We start from the raw sequence: 22,645 nt of genomic DNA on the forward strand, positions 1-22,645 counted from the left end.
CCATTTCTATTTCATAGGTAAGTTCCTTTGTATCATATTTTAGATTCCACATGTAGATAATATCATATGGTATTTGTCTTTGGCTTACTTCATTTAGTATGATAATCTCTAGATCCATCAGTGTTGCTGCAAATGACATTACTTCATGGAACAGAATGTTTTGAAACAAGTAATACATGATTGTGATTAAATAAATGTCCATATGGACATCCATTCAAAATGTACACAGTATCTTGGGCATATATTTTATTTGAATGTACAATGTGCATGTATGCATTTATTGAGGACATTATATGTGTCTGGAATGAGGGATACAGAGAAAGGAAAGAAAGCGCCTTGATTGCACCCCATGAATTCACTGTTTAGAGGGGAAGGAAAGTGTGCACACATAATCAATGCTGCAGTATTGCAGGTTATAATGCAATGTGGTATAAGAGCATGGAGGAGGAAATATCTGTCTTAACAGGAGTTGGAAGATTTATGAAAGGTTCACACACAGGTACCACTTGGCTGGCTGGCTTGTGTTCAAGCCTTCATGTGTTTGTTCAATAAATTTCTCTGAGCATCTAATGTTTGCCAGACAGGCACTGCAGTAGATCCAAAAACATAATGTTAGACAGAACTGGCCTGCCCCATCAAGGTGAACAGTCATGATGTTTTACAGTCCCGTAAATATGCAGCTAGAATAATGCTGTATACTATTAAGGAACAGAACAGGATATTATGAGAAAAAAGTTAAACACAGAAGTAATTTCAATTGGGAGATCATTGAAGGCCTTTGTTGAATAGAGTTTACTAGGCAAAAAGTAAGACTAAGGTACATTTAAAGAAAAGGAAACACTATTTACTTATTCCCTCTGTCAAGAGAATGGAGATGAGATAAAACTTTATATTCCTAATAGCTATAAGTTAGAAATAGAATTAAATGATGTTAGTCTTGAGTACTTTATCACCTAATAAAATCTTAGAAACATCTATTTCTAGTTGTGACTAGGTAGGAAAAGGACTCATACATCAAACGCATTCAGAAATTAACAAACTTACTGTTGTTAGTATAATACTAATGGCTCCATAAAATAGAGATATGATTGTATGGCTGATACTAACTCTTACACAGAAGTAGGGCTAGACCATTTTCATATTTCTCCTTTCTGTCAATGAACACACAAGTCAAGGACTTCTGACTCTGGTAGCTCCATTTATACTATGATTTTTCTTAATTCCCAGAAAGAAGACATGCATGATTCATACAGTAGGATGACCAGTAAGCACAGTCAGTAGATGCCAGTAGGAAATATGAGATGTGACCATCTGTATTCAGCTTATGTTAATTAAAATACGTTTCATTTAGGAGGATATCTTTTCTTCAAAATCCTACCTTCAATACAGAGTGTTCTTTTTCTGGGAAAAGGCAATTTAGTTGTCTTACATAAAATAAGTTGCAAAATAATATAAGCCCGAACTCCCTTCCAAATAGCGACCACTTAGAAGCAAAGTCTGCCATATGGGAGAGTGGTGACATATGGTGGAATCCTTCTAGGATTTGGCCCTCACTTGCTCTTTGACTGGGTTCGATCCCTGGGTTGGTAAGGTCCCCTGGAGAAGGGAAAGGCTACCCACTCCAGTATTCTGGCCTGGAGAATTCCATGGACTGTATAGTCCATGGGGTTGCAAAGACTCAGACAAGACTGAGTGACTTTCACTTCTTCTTTGAGCACCTGACTTTGTCTGGATTGAGGAAGTGAATTCAGGAAGGGAAGCTTCTAAGAGGAGGTAGCGATTTAGGCTGCGATTCATTGTGCCTCAAGAGACATAGAATATGGTGGTGGGGGAACTTTCCAAGCAGAATAAATGGGATCTATGAAAGCCCTGAAATGATGGAAAGAAGCCTTTTGTGCACAAAGAAACTGAAAGAGGACTTTAACTCTAGTTAGAGAGGGAAAAGGTGGACCTGGATTTTACTACATATGAAGGATTTGGATCATTTTGCTAAAAGCAAAGAGAAGCCCCCAAAATAGTTTAATAAGAGACTGAGCTAATCTTTTCCAATTTTTATTAGCATGTAATGCTTTCCATAGGTGTGACTGTTTTCTTAAAAATAGAAATTACAGTTGAGTATCTAAGTACCCTCTACAGCATGGCTATTTCACTCACTTTTCTTTATGTGATTTAGATCAGTGAGGGGTCCAGTTGATTCAGTAATGTCCAAGATTGTTGTGAGCATTACCAACAATTGCTTGTTCCATTCGGTGTTTGTCTTGCCATTGAATTTTGACTTGGATTTGTGGAGAAAAATTAGCTTCTCTGATATTTTGCTGCTTCAATAACAGTGGAAGTAATTAACAGTGGAAATAACAGTGGAAATAACAATGTTCATTGTAACTAGACTACAAGTATTTCAAGATTCTTAAGATTGGGCTATTATTTTACAGACCTCTGTTAGAATTCTGTTATATACTTCTTAATATTCTTTTTAAATTCATGTACTGTTATAAAATACATATGTGTTTATCTTTGAAAGTAGATTATAATTATAAAACTTCAGATGTTGGTTTCAGCTGTCCATGTTTCATTGAAGAAAAAAAAGGTAGCTATGGTAGGAATACAATTACGACTTTTTATGGATTTTCACTATTAACAAAATCAAGGTAATTATTTTTGTTTAGTTGTTGGCTTCTTGAAAGGTAAAATTTATAAAGCACTGAAATGTATAGTTACTTTTTTTGAGAGAAATAGTCTCTGAATTTGATAATTATGTTTTGTCAAATATGATTCTTTGTAGATGATCAAGAAACAGGGTAAATAATTTTTTAAAATTTTATGAATCAAGTCATAGCATAAGTAATTTTATATTTGCATTACTTACATTTGTTTTTGTATCTTTGTCAGGTTATTACCATTGGAAAACATGTTAAAGGGTACCATTACATCATTGCAAATCTGGTAGGTGAATTAATGATAGTTATTATTTTAATAGAGATGCCTACAAATTAAAAACAATCAGCAGCGGATTTATCAATGGTATTTTTAAAAGCATATTTTGATTATATTAGTCATTTAGAAGTGGTGATTTTTTCTGAATTTGTTATGTTTTAGATTTACTGTCCACTTTATATTTTCTAATCACTTTCCTATTATTATAAATGATATGAGAAATGATAGAACAATATTTGACAAGCTTACGCTTTGTGTTACAAGGCATATTTTAACTGAGGGAAAATTTCAAAAAGATAAAATTTTATTGTCCAAATTTCCTCTTGTTTCTCACTGTCACTATAATTTATAAATGTTAGCCTTTACCCATTTCTTTAAAGTTCTTTGTATATATTGTAAATGCACATTTGTGAGACTGGCTTAAGTGCACAAGAAACCTGGAAATATCTAGAATACTGATATGTTATATATTATTTATTTCTGATTTCCTACTTGCTGTATAAACAACACAATGAAAACTGAATTACTACAGTTGATCACCTTTTCTTTGAGATTCCCCTAAAATTAAGATTATCCTGAAACACATGTGTGTATTGCTCAGTTATGTCTTTTTGCGACCTATGGACTGTAACCCACCAGGCTCCTCTGTCCATGGGATATTTCAGGCAAGAATACGGAGTGGGTTTCCATTTCCTCCTCCAGGGGATCTTCCCAACCCGAGGATCAGACCCACATCTCCTGTGTTGGCAGGCAGATTCTTTCCCACTGAATCATCTGAGAAGCCCCTATATTGAAACATCCCTGTGGTTAATTGCATTTCCCTTTCTTCAGTATTATCAAAGTCAATTTAGAATTATCACTAGATGCTTCCGTTTTTCAAAACAGTTTTTAGATCAGCAATAAAATGAGCTCCAGTTTTTATTGTTGCAAAGGTTTATGATCTTTATTAATGTGACCCTGTATAATTGAGGGCTGCCTCTCCCCAACCTGAGAAAAAAATGTGATTATAAGAGGGACAAAAGAGGAGAATGGATATGTATTCTCAACAGCATTATAGGACTCTGAGGTTTCCTATTTATACAAATGAAGATCTGTGTCATGGCTTCTGGAATACTAGATTATTATATCACAAGACATTACTTCTAGTAGTCATGGAGAGATTGAAGAAGCCCACAACCTTACAAGTGATAAATACTGTTTTCAGCATTGATAAAGAATATTAAATCCCAGACATACATGCTATTGGGAAAAGTTAGTTGTTCAATATAAAATTTCTGTTTGGCGATGAAATAATTACTCTAAAAATTCCTTAGAACTTACTTACCAGTGGGTTTATAGACCCTAAATGACTCCCGACTAGAGAAGCAAGAGTTAAAATAAATGCAGCTCTGTAATCAGTCTCTCCAGAACTGTTCTGTGCAGGGAACAGTCTGGACAGTCAGTCCCCATGCGAATTGTGCCATTTGATGAACAGCGTAGAGCCACACTGAAAGCTGTGATCTTTAAAAATGTCCAGATGGAGAAGTTATATTGGAACATGGAGAAATAATGACAGAAGGAGGTCCATCAATTTGAGAGTTGATATGAAAAATGAAATACGTGTTTGAATGGCCAAAGTAAAAAGAGTCAAAAATAAAAGCAACTTCTTGCTGCTGTCATGCTTCTAGGGAAAAGTCTACCTAATATTTTATCTGAATTCAAGTGGTGTTTTTCCTTTTCTAAATACTTTGTATACTTACCATATGGAACTTCTGGTGAATCAGTAGATTCAAAGAATCTGTAAAGTGCTGCCGTTTCTGAGAATTTCTAGGGCACTTGAAAATTTCACTGACATTTAAAATTGAAGAATGCCATCCAAAGTTGAAGAGCTTTCATCTTCCAGACTCTTGATTAGGCTTGCACCCTCTCCCTACCCAGTGGCTAGTGAGTGTAAGAGGACGTGCTTGTAGTAGAAAAATCCTCAGATATTATTGTTGGCTCATTTCTTCAGGAATTGCTGAAAGCTTGATTAACCTCCACAACAGGCTGTGGTTCAGTTCCTGATATGTCATTAAAAGGAATAAAATGATGAAGAAGTAGTTATAAGGAATGCAATTTTCCTTCTTCAGCCCTTCATATAGAGATTAAAAGCCCTGCCATGCACCCACCTAACTCTGTCTACAATGAGGCTCACTCATCAACCAGCCCCACTTGGGCACATACATATTCCAAGAATCATTTCAGCATCTTCCTCTTAGACTGCCAAGCATTAGCAGGCATTGAGAAAAATCTTTGCCATGAAGGACACAGTACAAATAAACAAGTAAAGAGAAATAGGGCAGTCAGGAGTCAAAAGAACAATGCTTCAAATTTTAAGAATATGTGCAGATAAAGAGGAGAAAATGTTATCCATAAAGAAAAGAAAAGGATGCTAAAAAAAAAAAAAACAACAAGAAAGAGCTCTGGGAAGCTCTGGGAAATTAACTGATTTTTTTTTCTAAAATCACATGTAAAATTACATAACTTGGAAGGTAAACTTGAAAAAATCTTTCAGATTATGTAGCAAAATGACAATACAATATAAAATGGTGTGTGTGGAGAAGACTGAGGGACTCAAATGTTTAATCTAAGAGTTACATCTTAATAATAAATTTTGTAGAAACACAAATAGTGAAAAAAGGGGGAAGGAAATTATGAAAGAAACGCTCAGAAAAATTCCTGGTATTGAATGACGCACAACTGCCTATTGAGTACACACAATAATGAAAGACACAAGGCTTCATATTTTAAACAACATATCATCATGAAATTTCAGAGATAAAGAGAAGATCTTTAAGGTTTTGACAGGTGCGGGCCGAGGAGGAATATGAAACAGGTCACATGCAAAAAATAATTAGAAATAATGATATTGTAATTTTTAACAAAAATAAAAGTCTCTGGAACATGCCTTCAGATTATGAGAATTTCAATTTAAAATTGAAATTTTAAGTTTTGACCAGACAAAATACCGGTCAATTGTCAGAGCAAAATAAAGGTATTTACAGGCATTCAGTGTCTCCAGAAATGTACCTGCATGCGTTGAAGAAGAATTCTGAGGACTCTAGCAGAAGGAAGGGGTAAACAGAGAAAAGTGATGCAGAGAATCTGCTCAGAAAAGTGAGAAGGGGCATTTCAGGGGAACAATGGCAGAGCAAATTGAAAGAGGAACCAATCAGGTTGCAGCATTAAGGAGGAAGGCTCCAGGACACAGCAAAAATAGATTTCTTGCAATGTTTGAATATTTTATTTGAAGAAAGCTTTACTTGTATAAACATGAAATTTTTTTGTGGAGCAACTGGAAAAAATTAAGGATAAGTATAGAGAAAGTTATAGTAATGAAAAAATGCAGATATCATTAACATTAGAAGGAAATATTATTTAAAAAGGAAAGTGAAATCCTAGCACATTGTTTGGCTTTACTCTGAATAACAGAATTTTAAATATGAAAACAGTGGACATGAAAATGGGACAAGAGATAGATGGTTTGGTTATGAGACTTACACACTCATCTAGCACAGGTATAAACTCATAAGAAACCTTAACGTGGTTAAATTAGGAAAAAAAGAGCAAAAATGTTTCATGCAGAAATATGAAGGCAAATACATGAAAAACAAAAATTACTGAAACTGATTGTTTTGAAGAGCTTAACTAAGGTGTGTGTGGGGCAGAACAGAAAATCTATGAGTTTTATTACATACATTTTCCCTTTATTTGAATTATTTTGATAAAAAGAAAAAACAAAAACATAATTCACTAACAAAATATAGATAATTATCCTCCATACAAATAATATTAAATTATATTTTTAATATCAGCAACAAAGAAAAGACTCAGATTTTAGAGTCAAAATATTTTTACTTCTTTTGCACAATGATGTGGAATAGTGTATAAAGTGAAAATATTTATAATTGTGACTTTTTAAAATTGTGATTTCATCATTCAGAGAATGTGCTCCCAAACTGAGGTACAATTTAAATCAGCACAGTGTTTGAAGTCAGTGGAAACACCATACAATAGTTTTAGTGATGACTGAATTCATACTAATAATACAGTAGAAGTGAATTTTTTAAATTTAATACATTTTATAAAAACTAAGTTTCATGCTTAATTGTACTCAAATAATGACAAAGCATTTGGAACCTTCCCTTCTCTTTTAAAAGATTTCATATTATCTGAGAGAATGAACAATTTAAATAGAAATAACCATCTCACAGTGTTGCAGCTCTTGAAGAACTGGCTTAATGTTTAAATATCTGGTGGTGCTCTGTTGTAGATATAATAAATAAAACTCCATTCTTCTCCTTAGATAAGGATAAATAAGACTCCATTTCAATAATCTAGAGAACTTTTATGTAAGTAGGACCAGTAGACAATCACTGATTAAGGACCACTATAACCAAGATGATAAATGCTGATGAAGAATATTGGCTGATAAAATGCATGAAACATTTACTACAGGCTTTTTATATCTTTTAGATGTTCTTTGAAATTTGCAAAACAACAGTCTACAGAGTTATTTGGTAAATGTCAAAGTTCTATTTGGTTCTTAATAGAAAATCTGACATAAATGTGTTTTTTGCCCAGGGATTTACTGATGGAGACCTATTAAAAATTCAGTTTGGAGGAGCAAATGTCTCTGGATTTCAGATAGTGGATTATGATGATTCTCTGGTATCTAAGTTTATAGAAAGATGGTCAACACTGGAAGAAAAAGAATACCCTGGAGCACACACGACTACAATTAAGGTACATATCTATCAGGATCTATATCCACCTCCACCTCCTTCCCCACTTCCATTCCTATCTCCACCTCCACCTCCACCTCCACCTCCACCTCCATCTATGTCTCTGTCTCTAACTAACTTCTGATGATTAGCCTGTTCTCTGGGACGTCTTATGAAGAACAAAAAATTTGTTTGAGTAATTAGCAAAATAAATATAATGCCTTATACAATCAAAGAATCTTTGAATGCTCTGTGGGTTTGGACACATATAAGTCTTTACTTGTTTATTCAATGTACTTTATTGTGTGTACACATACAGGCCTATATTTACTTCCAAATATGAATATTTCTGCTGTTGATAGGAAGGTTTTTATTTTTCTTCTATTTGTCAACTTATTGAGAGCAGAGAAAAGAGTAAAACCTGGCAGAGAGTGCATGGAAGAGTGAGTGGGCTGAGATCATGTTCACTTGATTTATTAAACTAAAGTTATATAAGAATTAAAAGCTGCAGAACATTGTCAAATGTGTAGTGATCTGTTTATCTGTGTGTTATAAAGCACATTGTGCAAGAACCAGTCAGGAACAGTGTTATTTCAGATGCCCTTACAGTTATGTTGATACACCCTGGAGAATTTTAGTTGATGCTCTTGTTTTCTGCACAAATGGAAAAAACAGATATAAATGTTTGCCTTTAAATTTGTATCTGGCTGTGAGTCTGGTGCTAGATAAGAATTAAAAGCTCTGAAGTTTTCTACTTTGGGGTGTGAAAATGGATCCTTTTAATTCTGTGTCAAATATTTAGGAGAATTTGACACAGAATTAAAGTGTCCCATGGGATGTTAAAGAATAGCCCAGAACTAATTTTTTCTCAGAAGTAGGTGGCTTCTTGTTTGGTGCCCTTGACTGAGATTCAGCACATATGCATTTATAACAGGGTTGTGGTCTTGTGGGCATGTCTTCATGCAGTGGGGCTGCCGAGAGTCAGCAAGGGGACACCCATCAGTGTCTGTCTCCACCTGCTCTCAGCAGAGATCTGACTGCGGATCCCCTCCTGTAGGATTGCAGGCTTCCCTGCACCCAGATATGGTGCCAGTATAGTTCTCTGATGGAGCTTGCGTGTGTCACTCACCCTCAGATGGAGCTTACGTGTTCCTCTGAACACTCTGTTAGTCATCCTGTAGCCTCCCACAGCTGCTGGCTGTGAGAGGATGAAAGCAAAGCAGATGATTTTTTTCTCATGGAAGTCATATCATTATTAAAGTTCATGTGCCATACATCAAAGTTCAAGCAGATTTGGGGGATGAGAGACTGTTGGAAATGTGTTCTGCCAACGATATTTGGCAGAACAAATATTCTGCCAAAATTGTAGCCAAGATTGCCAAGATGTAGCACCAGATTTCACTTTGTTGGTGATCTTTCTTGCTGTAGCATTTCCTTCCATACTGGCTCCCTGATGGCTCCTTCTACCAAGTTTCAGAGAGTTTGTGGTGGCCCTTTCTTGTGGGTGGTGGGGCACTCCAGAGAGCACAGGCTCATAAATATAAAAGCATAGGCTCTTCCATTTATTGGGGGTTTTAGTTCCACAGAAAAGCTTAAAGATAAAGTAATGTGTATCCCTTGAGGGGGAACCAGGACCCTGCCCCAAGGCTGCACTGTTGTCTCTTGGCTGTTCCTTGTCTGTACATCCCCTCCTTTCATGATTAGCAACTGTTTTGAACCTGCCCTTTGGAACTCAGGGAAGGCCATGAATGCAGATTAAAGGAATGAAGGTGCTTCACATACCCTGATCCTTATCAGAAACCCCACCCTTGAACTATTGGTATAAAACTCCTCATCAATTTCTCCCAGATCAGGACACACAGTTTTTCAAGGCACGAGCTTGCTGTGTCCCCCTTTGCCTCACAAAGCAATAAAGCTGTTCTTTCCTACTTCATCCCAAAAAACAACAAAAACAAGTAGGCTCTGAGTCACTGTTTGAATCTAGGCTCAAAAATAAAACAACATTTACAAAGACTTATCAATATTTAGCATAGCTTTGGAAACATGGGTGCCAATAGAAGATATATCGTATATGGCCTTTGAAGCTTGATAAAAAGTACTGAAAATCCATGTGGAGGATGTGCCTTTGGCCAGGAATTTGTCATGACATGGGCATGTATTGCTCATGTACTAGAGAGCTGGGAACTGAAGGTATTTTTTAAAAATGGCCCTTGCCATTGCTAATCCACAGTCAGTGGTGGATACAAACATGTCAATAAGCAAATGTTATATAATACAGAGCAATGCATGTAAAATATGGCAGCTCCTACACTTGATTAGGAGAGTATGGTAGGTAGGACAGTAAAGAAGTCTTTCCAGAGGTGGAATGCCTGAGCAGAGCAGGGTTGAGCAGGAAAAAAAGTGGAGGAGGATGCTTGGGAAGAAGACTCAGATTGATGAAATAGCATGAGCAATCCAGGGAATTTGGTAGGGGTACAGTGCCAAGAGATCAGGCTCTTCAGTTGTCGACAGATATAAAAGAGTAATTCCAAGACAGGACTTTCATGATTGTTTCTCTCATGATTTTTCTCATGGGCAGAAGAAAGGAACAAAATCTAGATAGGGAACAATATACCATTTCCTAATATAAACAGACGGCATACATGATCTGTTCAAGAAAAGGGAGTGAAAGTAATTGCTAATGTGGTTCTTTCTTTGCACATTTTCTTTTGGATCATTGACTGTACCAGATGCTTTGCCTGATCATGTAAATCATGTTTCATTATATTACAATAAAAACTTATGCTATAAGCATGAAAACTTATAAAAATACAGTTCACTGCATCAAATTCTCTCTGTGGTTAGGCATTGGAAGTTACATAATTTATATCGAGGTGTGGGACTATTAAATCAATGATTATTTTAAAGTTTTAGTGTTCCTTGAAAGTTAATTTTACTTAGTTTCCTAAGTAAAATCAATCATATTCAGTCAATACAAGTAAAATCTTAAATTTTCAATATTTCACATATTTTAATAATCACCAAATATTAATTATAAATGTTAAATTTCTTCTTTCTTATATCCTGTACAAAAAAGTAACTCTAGAATTGTGGCACTGAGATTTTAAATCTGATTCTCTTCCACTAATTTGCTAATGTTCAATGATCATTCATCAATTCAATACACATTTACTGAGTTTTTATTTTGCAAGTGGGCACTGTTATAGGTCTCAGAGAGAAGACAACCTTCTAGTCTTCATGAAATCAGTTGTCTTCAGGGTAGCAACCAGCAATGACCTTGTAACTTTAGAGGAAAATATCTTACTAATGTGTGGAAATCAACACACTCTAAAACTTCTGATTTCCACCCTGCTACCTCTTCAGCTCCTAAAAAACTATTCCTGTAACAGTATTCTACTCTCAGTTAATAGCAACCCTGTCTTCACGTTATCCTTTCAACCAAGGACTTGACTTCTCTCTCGCCCTGTAGCCCACATCCAATCTGTCAGCACATCCTACTTCTTCTTCTGCCCCCCTTTACATCCAGCCACCATGGCCTTGCTGCTGGGGATATTGCAGTGATTTCCCAGACTGGATTCCCTTGCTCTACATTTGCCCTTCTATCTTCCATGCTTGTCTTTTTAAAACTTAAACTGCATTATGCTGCTGACACTGTGTAACTCAGATTGGGACTTGAACCCTTGGTCTTTTAACTGAGATCTCACCTGGTCTCAGGACTTAATGAAGCTCAGGTTCTTGATGTCTCAGCTCAGAAAGACTTCAGTGAGAGAGTGAGAGACAAAGTGATAGGTAAGAAGTGGATTTATTTAATGAGAGACACACTCCACAGACAGAGTGTGGGCCATCTCAAAAGGTGAGGGTGGTCCCAGGGTATGGGGTTGTCAGTTTTTATAGGGGCAGTTAATTTCATTGGCTAATGAGTGGGAGAAGTATTCTAGATATTTTAGGAGAAGGAGTGGGGATTTCCAGGAATTGGGCCACCACCCATTTTTTGGTCTTTTATGGTCAGCCTTGGAACTGCCATGGCCCCTGTGGGTGTGTCACTTAGCTTCCTGATGTGCTACAGTGAGTGTATGCTGAGGCTCAAGATCTAGTGGAAGTTGACTCACCTACCATCTTGGACCTAGTTAGTTCTAATCATGTCATATCCTGGGGCTATGTTGTTCTTTCAAATGTTGTGCCTGCCCCTTCCCTTCTGTTTCACCACTGTTCCTCTCTAGACCACCCGGTGGCCATCTGTGCCATTGGAGTAAAAGCTAGATGCATCCCTTTGGCTCATGTGGCTGTACATACCCTGCCTTCCTCTCCTGGGCTCTTCCCTTGCTCCCTCTGCTTCACCTATGGTGGCCTTTCTACCCATTCTTAAGCACAAGAGACCTTCCCCCCTCAGCACTGAGTCTTCCTTCTTCTGAACTGTTCTCCCCTTCACATCTGCAAAGCTAAGCCTCCTGCCTTCTGTGGTCTTTATTCAGATGCCATCTCCTCAAGGAAGCTAGCAACAGGCTCTCTGTTTAAAATTGCAACCTCCCCACCCATCAGAGTGTGTCCTATGCCCTTTCCCTGCTCTGGTTTTTTTCTGTTTAATACCTCCTGGTGTACTGTATTCATAATGAATTTATTCATTACTTTGTTAAGTGTCTGGCTCCTTCAGCTTGAAAGTAAGTGCCCTGGAGGCAGGGATTTTTGGTTGGTGTTTGTTCCCTGATTTTATTTCTTCCAAGCTCCTAGAAGTAGGCCTGGCACAGAGCAGCTCTTTAGCAAAGGCTTTCTGAATGAACAAAGGAAAGCACCCTTAAGAGGCTCCTATTCCCAGATCTGTAAGCAAGAAAAGGCTTCCTTTTTTTGAGGAAATCATATGGAATTTAAAACCTGAGGGAGAGATAAGTATTAGAAGAAGGAAGGGAACATGACTCCCCTCAAAGTCCCCAGTGCAAGGAATATATGAATATTTCTGTAAGGCTGGAAGTTGAACAGAGGAGTTTTGAGGGAACTCTGAGAAAGAATACTTTATAAACATATACGTGCCTTGTTGACCGCTAAGGAATTATTTGTCTTCTTCTGAGGGCTTCCCAGGTGGAGCTAGTGGTAAAGAACCCATCTGCCTAATATAGGAGATATAAAAGACGCAAGTTTGATTGCTGAGTCAGGAAGATCTGCAGGAGGGCATGGCAACCCACTCCAATATTCTTGCCTGGAGAATCCCCATGGACTAGCCTAATGGGCTATGGTTTCATAGGGTCACAAAGACTTGGACACAACTGAAGCAACTTAGCATGCATGAGAGCAGCCAGGACCCCCTAGAGGAGAGCGATGGCTATAGGTTTGATGCACAGAGATTATGGGCTGCCCTGGCAACAACCAGTCCATCCTAAAGGAAATCAGTCCTGAATATTCATTGGAAGGACTGATGCTGCAGCTGAAACTCCAATACTTTGGCCACCTGATGTGAAGAGCTGACTCATTTGAAAAGACCCTGATGCTGGGAAAGATTGAGGGCAAGAGGAAAAGGGAAGTCAGAGAATGAAATGGTTGGATGGCATCACAGACTCAATGGACATGGGTTTGGTGCCTACTCCAGGAGTTGGTGATGGACAGGGAGGCCTGGTGTGCTGCAGTACATGGGGTCACAAAGAGTCAGACACGACTGACCTACTGAACTGAACTGAACTGGCAACAACAGATCTTGGTGACAGGAGCTTTTAGGAAGATTTCAGGAGCAATCCAGACAACAGCTGGCAGTTGTCTGAATGGTGGTTGTGGCATGAGAGGGGAGGGAAATAAATGGATTTGTTACACTTGCCAGTTCTCTCCATTTTGTTAGAAATAATAATTGAAAAAAATCACAACCCTCCATTTGTAATATATGAATATAAATTCATTTGAGAGGTATTTGTGGATTGAAAACAAGATTCAGAAAGACACTCTGCATCCTTCTATCTTATTAGCCCCACAGCTCATGCCAGGATTTGCACAGAGTAGGCACATAATAGAGATTTGTAGAAATGAAGAGGGATGAAGTGAAAAATAAGTCAATATTTTGAATATATCAAGACAGGGGGAAAGGAAAAAATAGGTAATTACCATTGCTATAAGATGGGGTTTAAATTCTTGTCCTGAGCATCTGTTGTGTTCTTTTACTCAGCTGTGGCAGAAAAGTAGTGTTACTTTGCTGGATGAAATATAAAATTCTATAGTAATCAGATCTGAACTATCATGGCACCTGGGTTTAAAGGCAACAGTTGCAGTGAGCATTTTACCTTTCTCAAAAAAAAAATGTTGACAAAAAGACAGATGATTCAGATGTTTTGACACGATCTTAAAACTAATTTGCATACTTTTCTGTTTTGAGATAGATTTTTGGTGTTTTCAGGGTCTTCAGTGACTTGCAATATATAACCATCCATTGTACCTTGTCATGTGGACAGTTTGAACCTATTTTGAATTGTGTCTGTTGGGACCTGCCGATGTTAAGGAATTCAATCACAATATAGGACTGACATTATGTGTCACCTTAAATAATGACTTTCCTTCAAGAATCCCATTTTACTCAGAAAAAGACTTAAAACAGGAATTCAAACTTAACTGATGTCCTAAGAGACTTATGAGGCCTGTTGGAAAATAGTATAATCACTTTGAGTTCAGTAGTTAGCATCATGCATTAAATGTGCTGTTGTGGCTTCATAGAAATGATTCTGCTCCTTGAATGTTTTAACTGACCAAACCCACTGCTGGCACATTGTCATCCCCTACAATGAATATTATTTTTGACACACAACAAAAAAGTTGCTTGACAAGATTTATCTCTTATATTTTGTGGTTTAGGTTTAAAAAATGTTTATATAACTGAAATAAACTCAAATTAAAAATATGATTTTGATAAAATCACATATTTTATAAAAAGTAATTGAAATGATATATTAAACTATAGAGATACACATTATACCAAGAAAAATAAAAATGCATTATCACTGTTTGAATTATAATGCATGATATCTGGGTTCATTTCATGTCCATATTTTTTCATCTGCAAAGGGAATAAATGTCCATGATTGCTGAGATTTCTCCCATATTTAATACCATGATTATGTGATGTGCAAATTTAAGCACTATAACCCATATGCTAATACTTGTAATTTTTGCCAAATTTATGGCCCTCAAATAGCTCCTCTATCTCTCAAAGATTGCAGTGACTTGTAGCTGGTCACCTCTGCTGAAATCAATTCTTAAATAACCCTGGAAAATATTGTTTTTATTGTTCAGACTACAAAAATAAGGAAATTTCACCTGTTAGAAGATTCCTTAGAAGTAGGGAAGGTCAGGGGGAAGAATTTATGCAATGAACAAAGTAGAATATCTGCCTCTAAGGAAAGTCTTTACCTACCGATGGGTGAATCAAAACCAGACAATGTGCTGATCTGAGTATGTTGTTTTCAATATATTCTTTTTACTTTCAAGAGTTTTTCTTCCCAGTGGATTAAAAACTTATTTTTATTATTCAAATAAAATAATAGAAAAGATGCTCATTTTGGTTTCTTGCTAATGGAGCTGTCTTTTCACTCTTGGAAATGTGATACAGCTTGTGCGCTTATAAAGATGTTGAGTTTTTATTAGTTTTCTCTTAAGACTTAAGGATAAATGAAAAAAACCTTTGACTGTGTGGATCACACAAACTGGAAAACTCTTAAAGAGATGGGAATACCAGACCACCTTACCTGCTTCCTGAGAAACCTGTATGCAGGTCAAGAAGCAACATTTAGAACCGGACTTGGAAAAATGCACTGGTTCAAAATTGGAAAAGGAGTGTGTCAAGGCTGTATATTGTCACTCTGATTATTTAACTTGTATGCAGAGTACATCATGTGAAATGCTGGGCTGGATGAAACACAAGCTGGAATCAAGATTTCTGGGAGAAACAGCAATAACCCCAGATATGCATATGACACCACCCTTATGGCAGAAAGCAAAGAGGAACTAAAGAGCCTCTTGATGATAGTGAAAGAGGAGAGTGAAAAAAAAAAGCTGGCTTAAAACTCAACAAAGAACTAAGGTCAGGCATCCAGTCCCATCACTTCATGGCAAATAGTTGAGGAACAATGGAAACAGTGAGAGAATTTTTTCTTGGGCAAAATCTCTGCAGATGTGACTGAAGCCATGAAATATAAGACACTTGCTCCTTGGAAGAAAAGCTATGACAAACCTAGACAACATATTAAAAAGCAGAGACATTAGACATTATACCGACAAAGGACCATCTAGTCAAAGCTATGGTTTTTCCAGTAGTCATGTATAGAAGTAAGAGTTGGACCATAAAGAAGCCTGAGCACTGAAAAATTGATGCTTTTGAACTATGGTGTTAGAGAAAACTCTTGAGAGTTACTTGGACTGCAAAGAGATCAAACCAGTCAATCCTAAGGGAAATCAGTCCTGAATACTCATTGGAAGGACTGATGCTGAAGCTGAAGCTCCAATGCTCTGGCCACCTGATGAAAAGAGCTGACTCCTTGGAAAAGACCCTGATGCTGGAAAAGATCGAAGGCAAGGGGAGAAGGGGACAACAGAGGATGAGATGATTGGATGACATCATTGACTCAGTGACATGAGTTTGAGCAAACTCTGGGACATAGGGAAGGACAGGGAAGCCTGGTGTGCTGCAGTCCATAGGGTAGCAAAGAGTCAACCACGACTGAGCAACTATACAACAATTAAGACATTATTTTTAGAGCAGGTTTAGGTTCACAGCAAAATTGAGCAGAAAGTACAGAGATTTCCTATATGTCCCCTGTTCCTATACCTCACAGCCTCTTCCAGTATCAATTTCCCTCACCAGAGTGATGCATGTGTTGGAATTGATGAGCCTATGTTGACACATAGGCTTGTAATTACCCCAGGTCCATAGTTTATGTTACCATTCACCCTTTTTTTCAGTTTTGTTTGTTTGTTTGTTTTGTTCAGGCTGTTCCCTACCACATTTCACGAGACTTAGTCTCAAAATGACTTTTGGCTATCTCCAAATAAAATCTACCCTTAGAAATGAAAATTCTTCTATCGTTGGCTTTTTCTTTTTTCTAAAGTATGTAATTTGTGCCAGTCTCAAAGGAGTGAGCAAGTTTCATAAATGCTTTTTTCTGTGCCACATTTTATATATGCTGTTATATGGAAGTGAATAAAACTGAAATCCAATATAAAAATAATCAAACAGACAAAAGAAAAGCCCATTCACTCTTGGCCTTATGCATTCTACAGGTTTGGATAAATAGATAATAGCATGCTTTCATTGTTATTGTTTCATACAGAGCATTTCCGTGGCTCTAAAAACCCTTTGCATTCCATTTACATCCCTCCTCCTACCACCAACACCTGGCCACCACTGACTGATTGTTTTACTATCTCCATAGTTACACCTTTTCTGGAATGTCATACAGTTGGAATTTTATAGTGTGTACCCTTTTTTGATTGGCCTCTTACACTTAGTCATTTACATTTAAAATTCTTCTGTGTCTTTTGGTGGCTTGGTAGCTCACTCCTTTTTAACTCTGGTAGTATTCTTTTGTCTTCATGTACCTCACATTATTTATCTTTTCATTTATTGAAGACTATCTTGGTTGCTTCCAAGTTTTGGCAATTATGAATAAAGATGCTATTAACATGCGTGGTGTTTTTGGAATGGGCTTCATGTCTTAACTCCTTTGGGTAAACACCAAGGAGTATGGTGGCTGGATCACATAAAAGTATGTTCAGTTTTGTAAGAAACGATCTGTCTCCCAAAGTAGCTGTACTATTTTGCATTTCCACTGACAATGAGTGAGAGAGTTCCTGTTGTTCCAGTGATGTTGGGTCTTAATGAAGTTTCTGTGATTTTATTCAGTGAAGCTACAAAGGGCATGTATTTAAAAGGCTTTAGAGGAAAGTAGAGATGACCTTATCACAGACAGCTCATTCCCAGAGGGTAGACTTCAGTTGAATTCAAAATTAAGAGAAGTGAATAATTTTAAGTTTATAATGTATTTCTTTTTTTTTTTCCTATGGCTTTAGTTGATTTCAGGCCATCACCAAGAAGCTTAAAGAAAAGAGAGACTTTGTAAACTTTCTTATAAGCTTAATTATTTTTCCTAGAGCTCATCATTTTTGACTGTGTTGATAATTTTGTAATGAAGAGACTGAGAGTACTTATATTGTGTGATTCTCTAGGGAGATATCATTTAGTTTATAATAATTTTAACTAAATAATTGATGCTATTTTTAAAATGACTGTATAAAATTTATCAGACTATAAAACTTTTGACAGCCCAAAGTATGTTATACAAATGCTATTTTTATAGAAAGTAATTGATGTTAAGAAAAAATTTTAAATGGTTATTAGTTTGGGCAATGCTGACCAATCAAAGTAATTGGAATTTCTACTGCAGGATTTCTCAGGGCCTTTAATATGCCAACATGAAAATTACTTTCTGAACTTATTGGATCAGAGACTTATAGATCAGAATGGTGATTTTCAAAATAGTGTAAAGACAAGCTAATTTTGTAACAAGATAGACAGTAATAAAAGGAAAAAAAAGGCAAACACGCAGGTCAATAACTTTGATTTTTAGTGTATTTTAAAACTCAAAATCCAACAGTCCCAATGTGCCTGGACTCCAAACTTTCTGATCCAAAACTGGGACAGCCCAAGGCAAACCAGGACAGCCCATCACCTCATTACTCCTGAAATGAAGAGATCGGGATTCAAATTCCACCTTTGCCATATATTTTTGTGACCCTGAGCAGAATATAACTTGTAATCTTCACCTATACCATTAGAATAAAAGTATTTGTTGCATAGAGGTTTTTTTTTTTTTTTTTTCAAGGACTTTGTAGGAAACTACCCAACTCATGTTTGGCACATAGAGAACTAAATCAACATGAATTCTTTTTCCCCTCACTTACCTTTCCAACTCCACTATGACATAGAAGAGATGTTGTTCTGCTTATCTCATTGATAAGAAACTTTGCACACAGACACTTGAGTTAACTTGCTCAAGGCAACAGAGTAGTAAATGCTATAATCAGAGCTTGAGGCAGCTCTGATAGAGATCAGAAGATGCTGTATTAAATGCTTTCTAAACTATACTCAATTCAGTTTCAAGTGTCAAGCAAGATATGGAAATACACATTCATAGGAAATTTTGTGACAGTTTCATAATACTAAAGCCTAGTACTTCCTTTTTGAATGGTGTTTTGATTTTTTTCCCTATTTTTGAAGCTCATGCAGATAACATGTTTCAGAATAGGTGCTGTCATTATGACCCATAAAATTTTATATTACAGCCTAGTTATGCTCTGTATATTCATCACATTTTAAATATATACAGAACTTCTTTTCATCCCATTTTGTTTTTTGACTATAAGAATAACATTTTCTGATATCAGTGGTTAGAGAAATATGTTATTGAATAATATCTTATAACTACTGGGCAAAACAAACATGTTTAAAATGCATAGATCATTTTACTTTTGAAAAATGAGTCTCAATAAAGATACACTTAAAAATGAAATAAAAAGTTCATTTGGAAAATGGACCGTAAAAATGTTTCCCCAGATTTCTTCTTCAAGTGTGGACAGGAGTGATTGTGGTAGAGCACCACAGCATATAATGGCGCCCCCTGAAATATAAATTTCCAAGTCAGTTGAGGAATTTCACAGAACATAAACATCAGGACGGAGATGATGCATTTGTTTTCAAGGAAGAAGATTGTTACATCGCCATCATGTTCCCTTCAAATTAATTTACATCTAGTTTAGTGAACGGTAGAATAAAATTGAAATATTTAACTATACAATCAAAACTGTGAACATATTTGTTGAGAAAAATAAATGAGCCACATATGCAGAACATAAACCAGAAGGAGCTCTGGATACAGAGGCTGTTGATTTTCCCTCAGCCCAGAATTGAGTCTGTGATTGTGACTATTAATTTACAATGATAGTAAGCTTGAGACTTGATTAGATTTGAACATTTGGAAAAGGTTGGAAGGATTTTTCTTCTTAGTGAGCTCATGCCCTGAATCATAATGGTAACATGCTGTGTGGACTTAAATGCTTTTGGTTGATTCAGCCTCATCTTATTTTTTAATGTAGTTCACCAGCATTTATAGACTCTGAAACATTTAGCAGATGACTTTATAGATTTCTCACAGTAGTATGAGCAGGATGACTCAAGGAAGAGTTTACCTTCTAACTATGATCATAATTCAAGAATACAAACTACAATTCAGGCTTATGTTTCTAATTCAGTGACCTAAACTTCATCATAAGAATTAAACTAGCAATAGACAGATTGCTGTATAAGAAAGCAAACTAATCAATTTTTTTCCTCTAGGAGAATAGAGACCTGTAAGTGAGGCAGATAAAAGCTGTCATGATATTTCTATTTCTCCAAGAAGTCTTTTCTTAAATATGATTTAAAGCAATGCTTTTGATATAATACATATTTTTTAAAAGCTACATGGATATTGTAGAGTACTTGGCAAGAAAATATCATCATGTATGTTTCCTCTTATTTTATTCTAATCATTTTGTTTATTTTTCTTTCCTTTTTTGTTGAAGGAATACAATCATTTTTATTCTAATTTTCTGTTGAAAAATATTTAGTTGTAATTATTTTATAGCTTGTTTGTATTGCTACATAACCATTATTAATAGAACTTTTTATTGTTTGCATAGTGAAAATGAAAGTCGCTCAGTCATGTCCAACTCTATGTGACCCCATGGACTATACAGGCCACGGAATTCTCCAGGTCAGAATATTGGAGTGGATAGCTATTCACTTCTCCATGGGATCTTCCCAACCCAGGGATCGAACCCAGATCTTCTGCATTGCAGGTGGATTCTTAACCATCTGAGTCACCAGGGAAGCTAATGTTCACATAATGCTTCCACAGAGCAGAAAGCATAGTTTTTAAATGTTCTTTTACTCTCATAAACTTAGATTCCTTATAATTTTTGCACATTATAAATGATGCTGAAATTAATATCTTTGTATGAAAGTTCTCTGTATTTGAGAATGTTTTCTTAGGAGAGGCTCTCAGAAATTACATTTTCAATCCAGGAATATAGATGGCCTACATGGAAGGGCTTTCCTGATAGCTCAGTTGGTAAAGAATCCACCTCCAGTGCATGAGACACCGGTTCAATTTCTGGGTTGGGAAGATCCCCTGAACAAGGGATAGGCTACCCACTCCAGTATTCTTGGGTTTCCCTGGTGGCTCAGCTGGTAAAGAATATGCCTGCAATGCAGGAGACCTGGTATCCCTGGGTTGGGAAGATTCCCTGGAAAAGGGAAAGGCTATTCACTCCAGTATTCTGGCCTGGAGAATTCCATGGCCTGTATGGTCCATGGGGTAGCCAAGAATTGGACACGACTGATTTTCACTTTCACTTTCACATGGATATATAACACAGTGTATTTTGCTAATTTCTTGCTTGCACAGTTTGAAGGAAGAGGTTGCAGATTTGGGGGAAAAATAAAGATGGGTTTGATTTAGATCCATCTAGTAGAGGTATTTCCAGGAAACTAAAGTGCAGCCACCCAAGAGATAATGTAGATTTGTGAAGAAGGGCTCATGTATACCCCTGCAGTGACACTGCTTAAGAAAATTTAGCAATAAATGTGTATATCTAATCACAGTTAACAGCATCAGTCACAGTCCTGTGGTCTCAAAATCATTTTCTTTTTCTTCTTTCCTCCTATCAACTTTCCCATCAAATTTGATTCATTCATGTGATAAAATGAAACTGATTCAGCTAAACTATTCATGAAAAAATTAGGTAATAACTTCACACTCCTTTTTTAACACTAAATATGTGATATATTAAACAATTTCTAGATTCAGGGAGGGGGTAATTTATACCACATAAGTTACTTTCTCATTTGCCTTATTGTAACATCTCTCATATTAAAAAATAGGCAAGACAAATATCTATCAACCATTGGATCAATTTACAACACTAAATGGTATATTAGACTCTACACATGGACATCACCAGATGGTCAAAACTGAAATCATTGATTATATTCTTTGTAGCCAAAGATGGAGAGGCTCTGTACAATCAGAAAAAACAAGATTGGGAGCTGATTGTGGCTCAGATCATGAACTCCTTATTGCCAAATTGACTTAAATTGAAGAAAGTAGGGAAAACCACTAGACCATTCAGGTATGACCTAAATCAAATCCCGTATGATTATACAATGGAAGTGACAATCTATTTGGATTGAATCTATTTGAATCTATTTGGATTCAAGGGATTATATCTGATAGAGTGCTTGAAGAACTATAGATGAAGGTTCATGACATTGTACAGGAAGCAGTGATCAAGACCATTCACAAGAAAAAGAAGTGCAAAAAGGCAAAAAGTTTGCCTGAGGAGGCCTTACAAATAGCTGAGAAAAGAAGAGAACCTAAGGGCAAAGGAGAAAAGGAAAGATATATCCATTTGAATGCAGAGTTCCAAAGAATAGTAAGGAAAGATAAGAAAGCCTTCCTCAGTGATCAATGCAAAGAAATAGAGGAAAACACTAGATTGGGAAAGACTAGAATCTCTTCAAAAAAATTAGAGATACCAAGGCAATATTTCATGCAAAGATGGGCACAATAAAGGACAGAAATGGTATGGACCTAACAGAAGCAGAAGATATTAAGAAGAGGTACCAGGAATACACAGAAGAACTATACAAAAAAGATCTTCATGACCCAGATAACCACGATGGTGTGATCACTCACCTAGAGCCAGACAACCTGAATGTGAAATCAAGTGAGTCTGAGGAAGCATCACTACGTACAAAGCTAGTGGAGGTGATGAAATTACAGTTGACCTAGTTCAAATCTTAAAAGATGATGCTGTAAAAGTGCTGCACTCAATATGCCACCAAATTTGGAAAACTCAGCAGTGGCCACAGGATTCGAAAAGGTAATTTTTCATTCCAATCTCAAAGA

The 22,645-nt window shown here is 36.5% G+C and overlaps 1 protein-coding gene across 2 annotated transcripts in view; it reads left to right on the forward strand.

Annotated features, from left to right (window-relative positions):
• The window catches only part of GRIA2 (glutamate ionotropic receptor AMPA type subunit 2), a 172,796-nt gene that overhangs the window by 103,792 nt on the left and 46,359 nt on the right, over positions 1-22,645 (forward strand). For both annotated transcript variants that reach the window (XM_081539063.1, XM_081539064.1), the window contains exons 5-6: positions 2,890-2,943; positions 7,537-7,698. In XM_081539063.1, coding sequence (XP_081395189.1) covers positions 2,890-2,943; positions 7,537-7,698 — 216 coding nt within the window. The remainder of the gene's footprint in view (positions 1-2,889; positions 2,944-7,536; positions 7,699-22,645) is intronic.

Source organism: Giraffa tippelskirchi, chromosome 11, assembly GCF_054371585.1.
Source record: "Giraffa tippelskirchi isolate mGirTip1 chromosome 11, T2T-mGirTip1v1.2.pri, whole genome shotgun sequence".
Taxonomy (NCBI): Eukaryota; Metazoa; Chordata; class Mammalia; order Artiodactyla; family Giraffidae; genus Giraffa; species Giraffa tippelskirchi.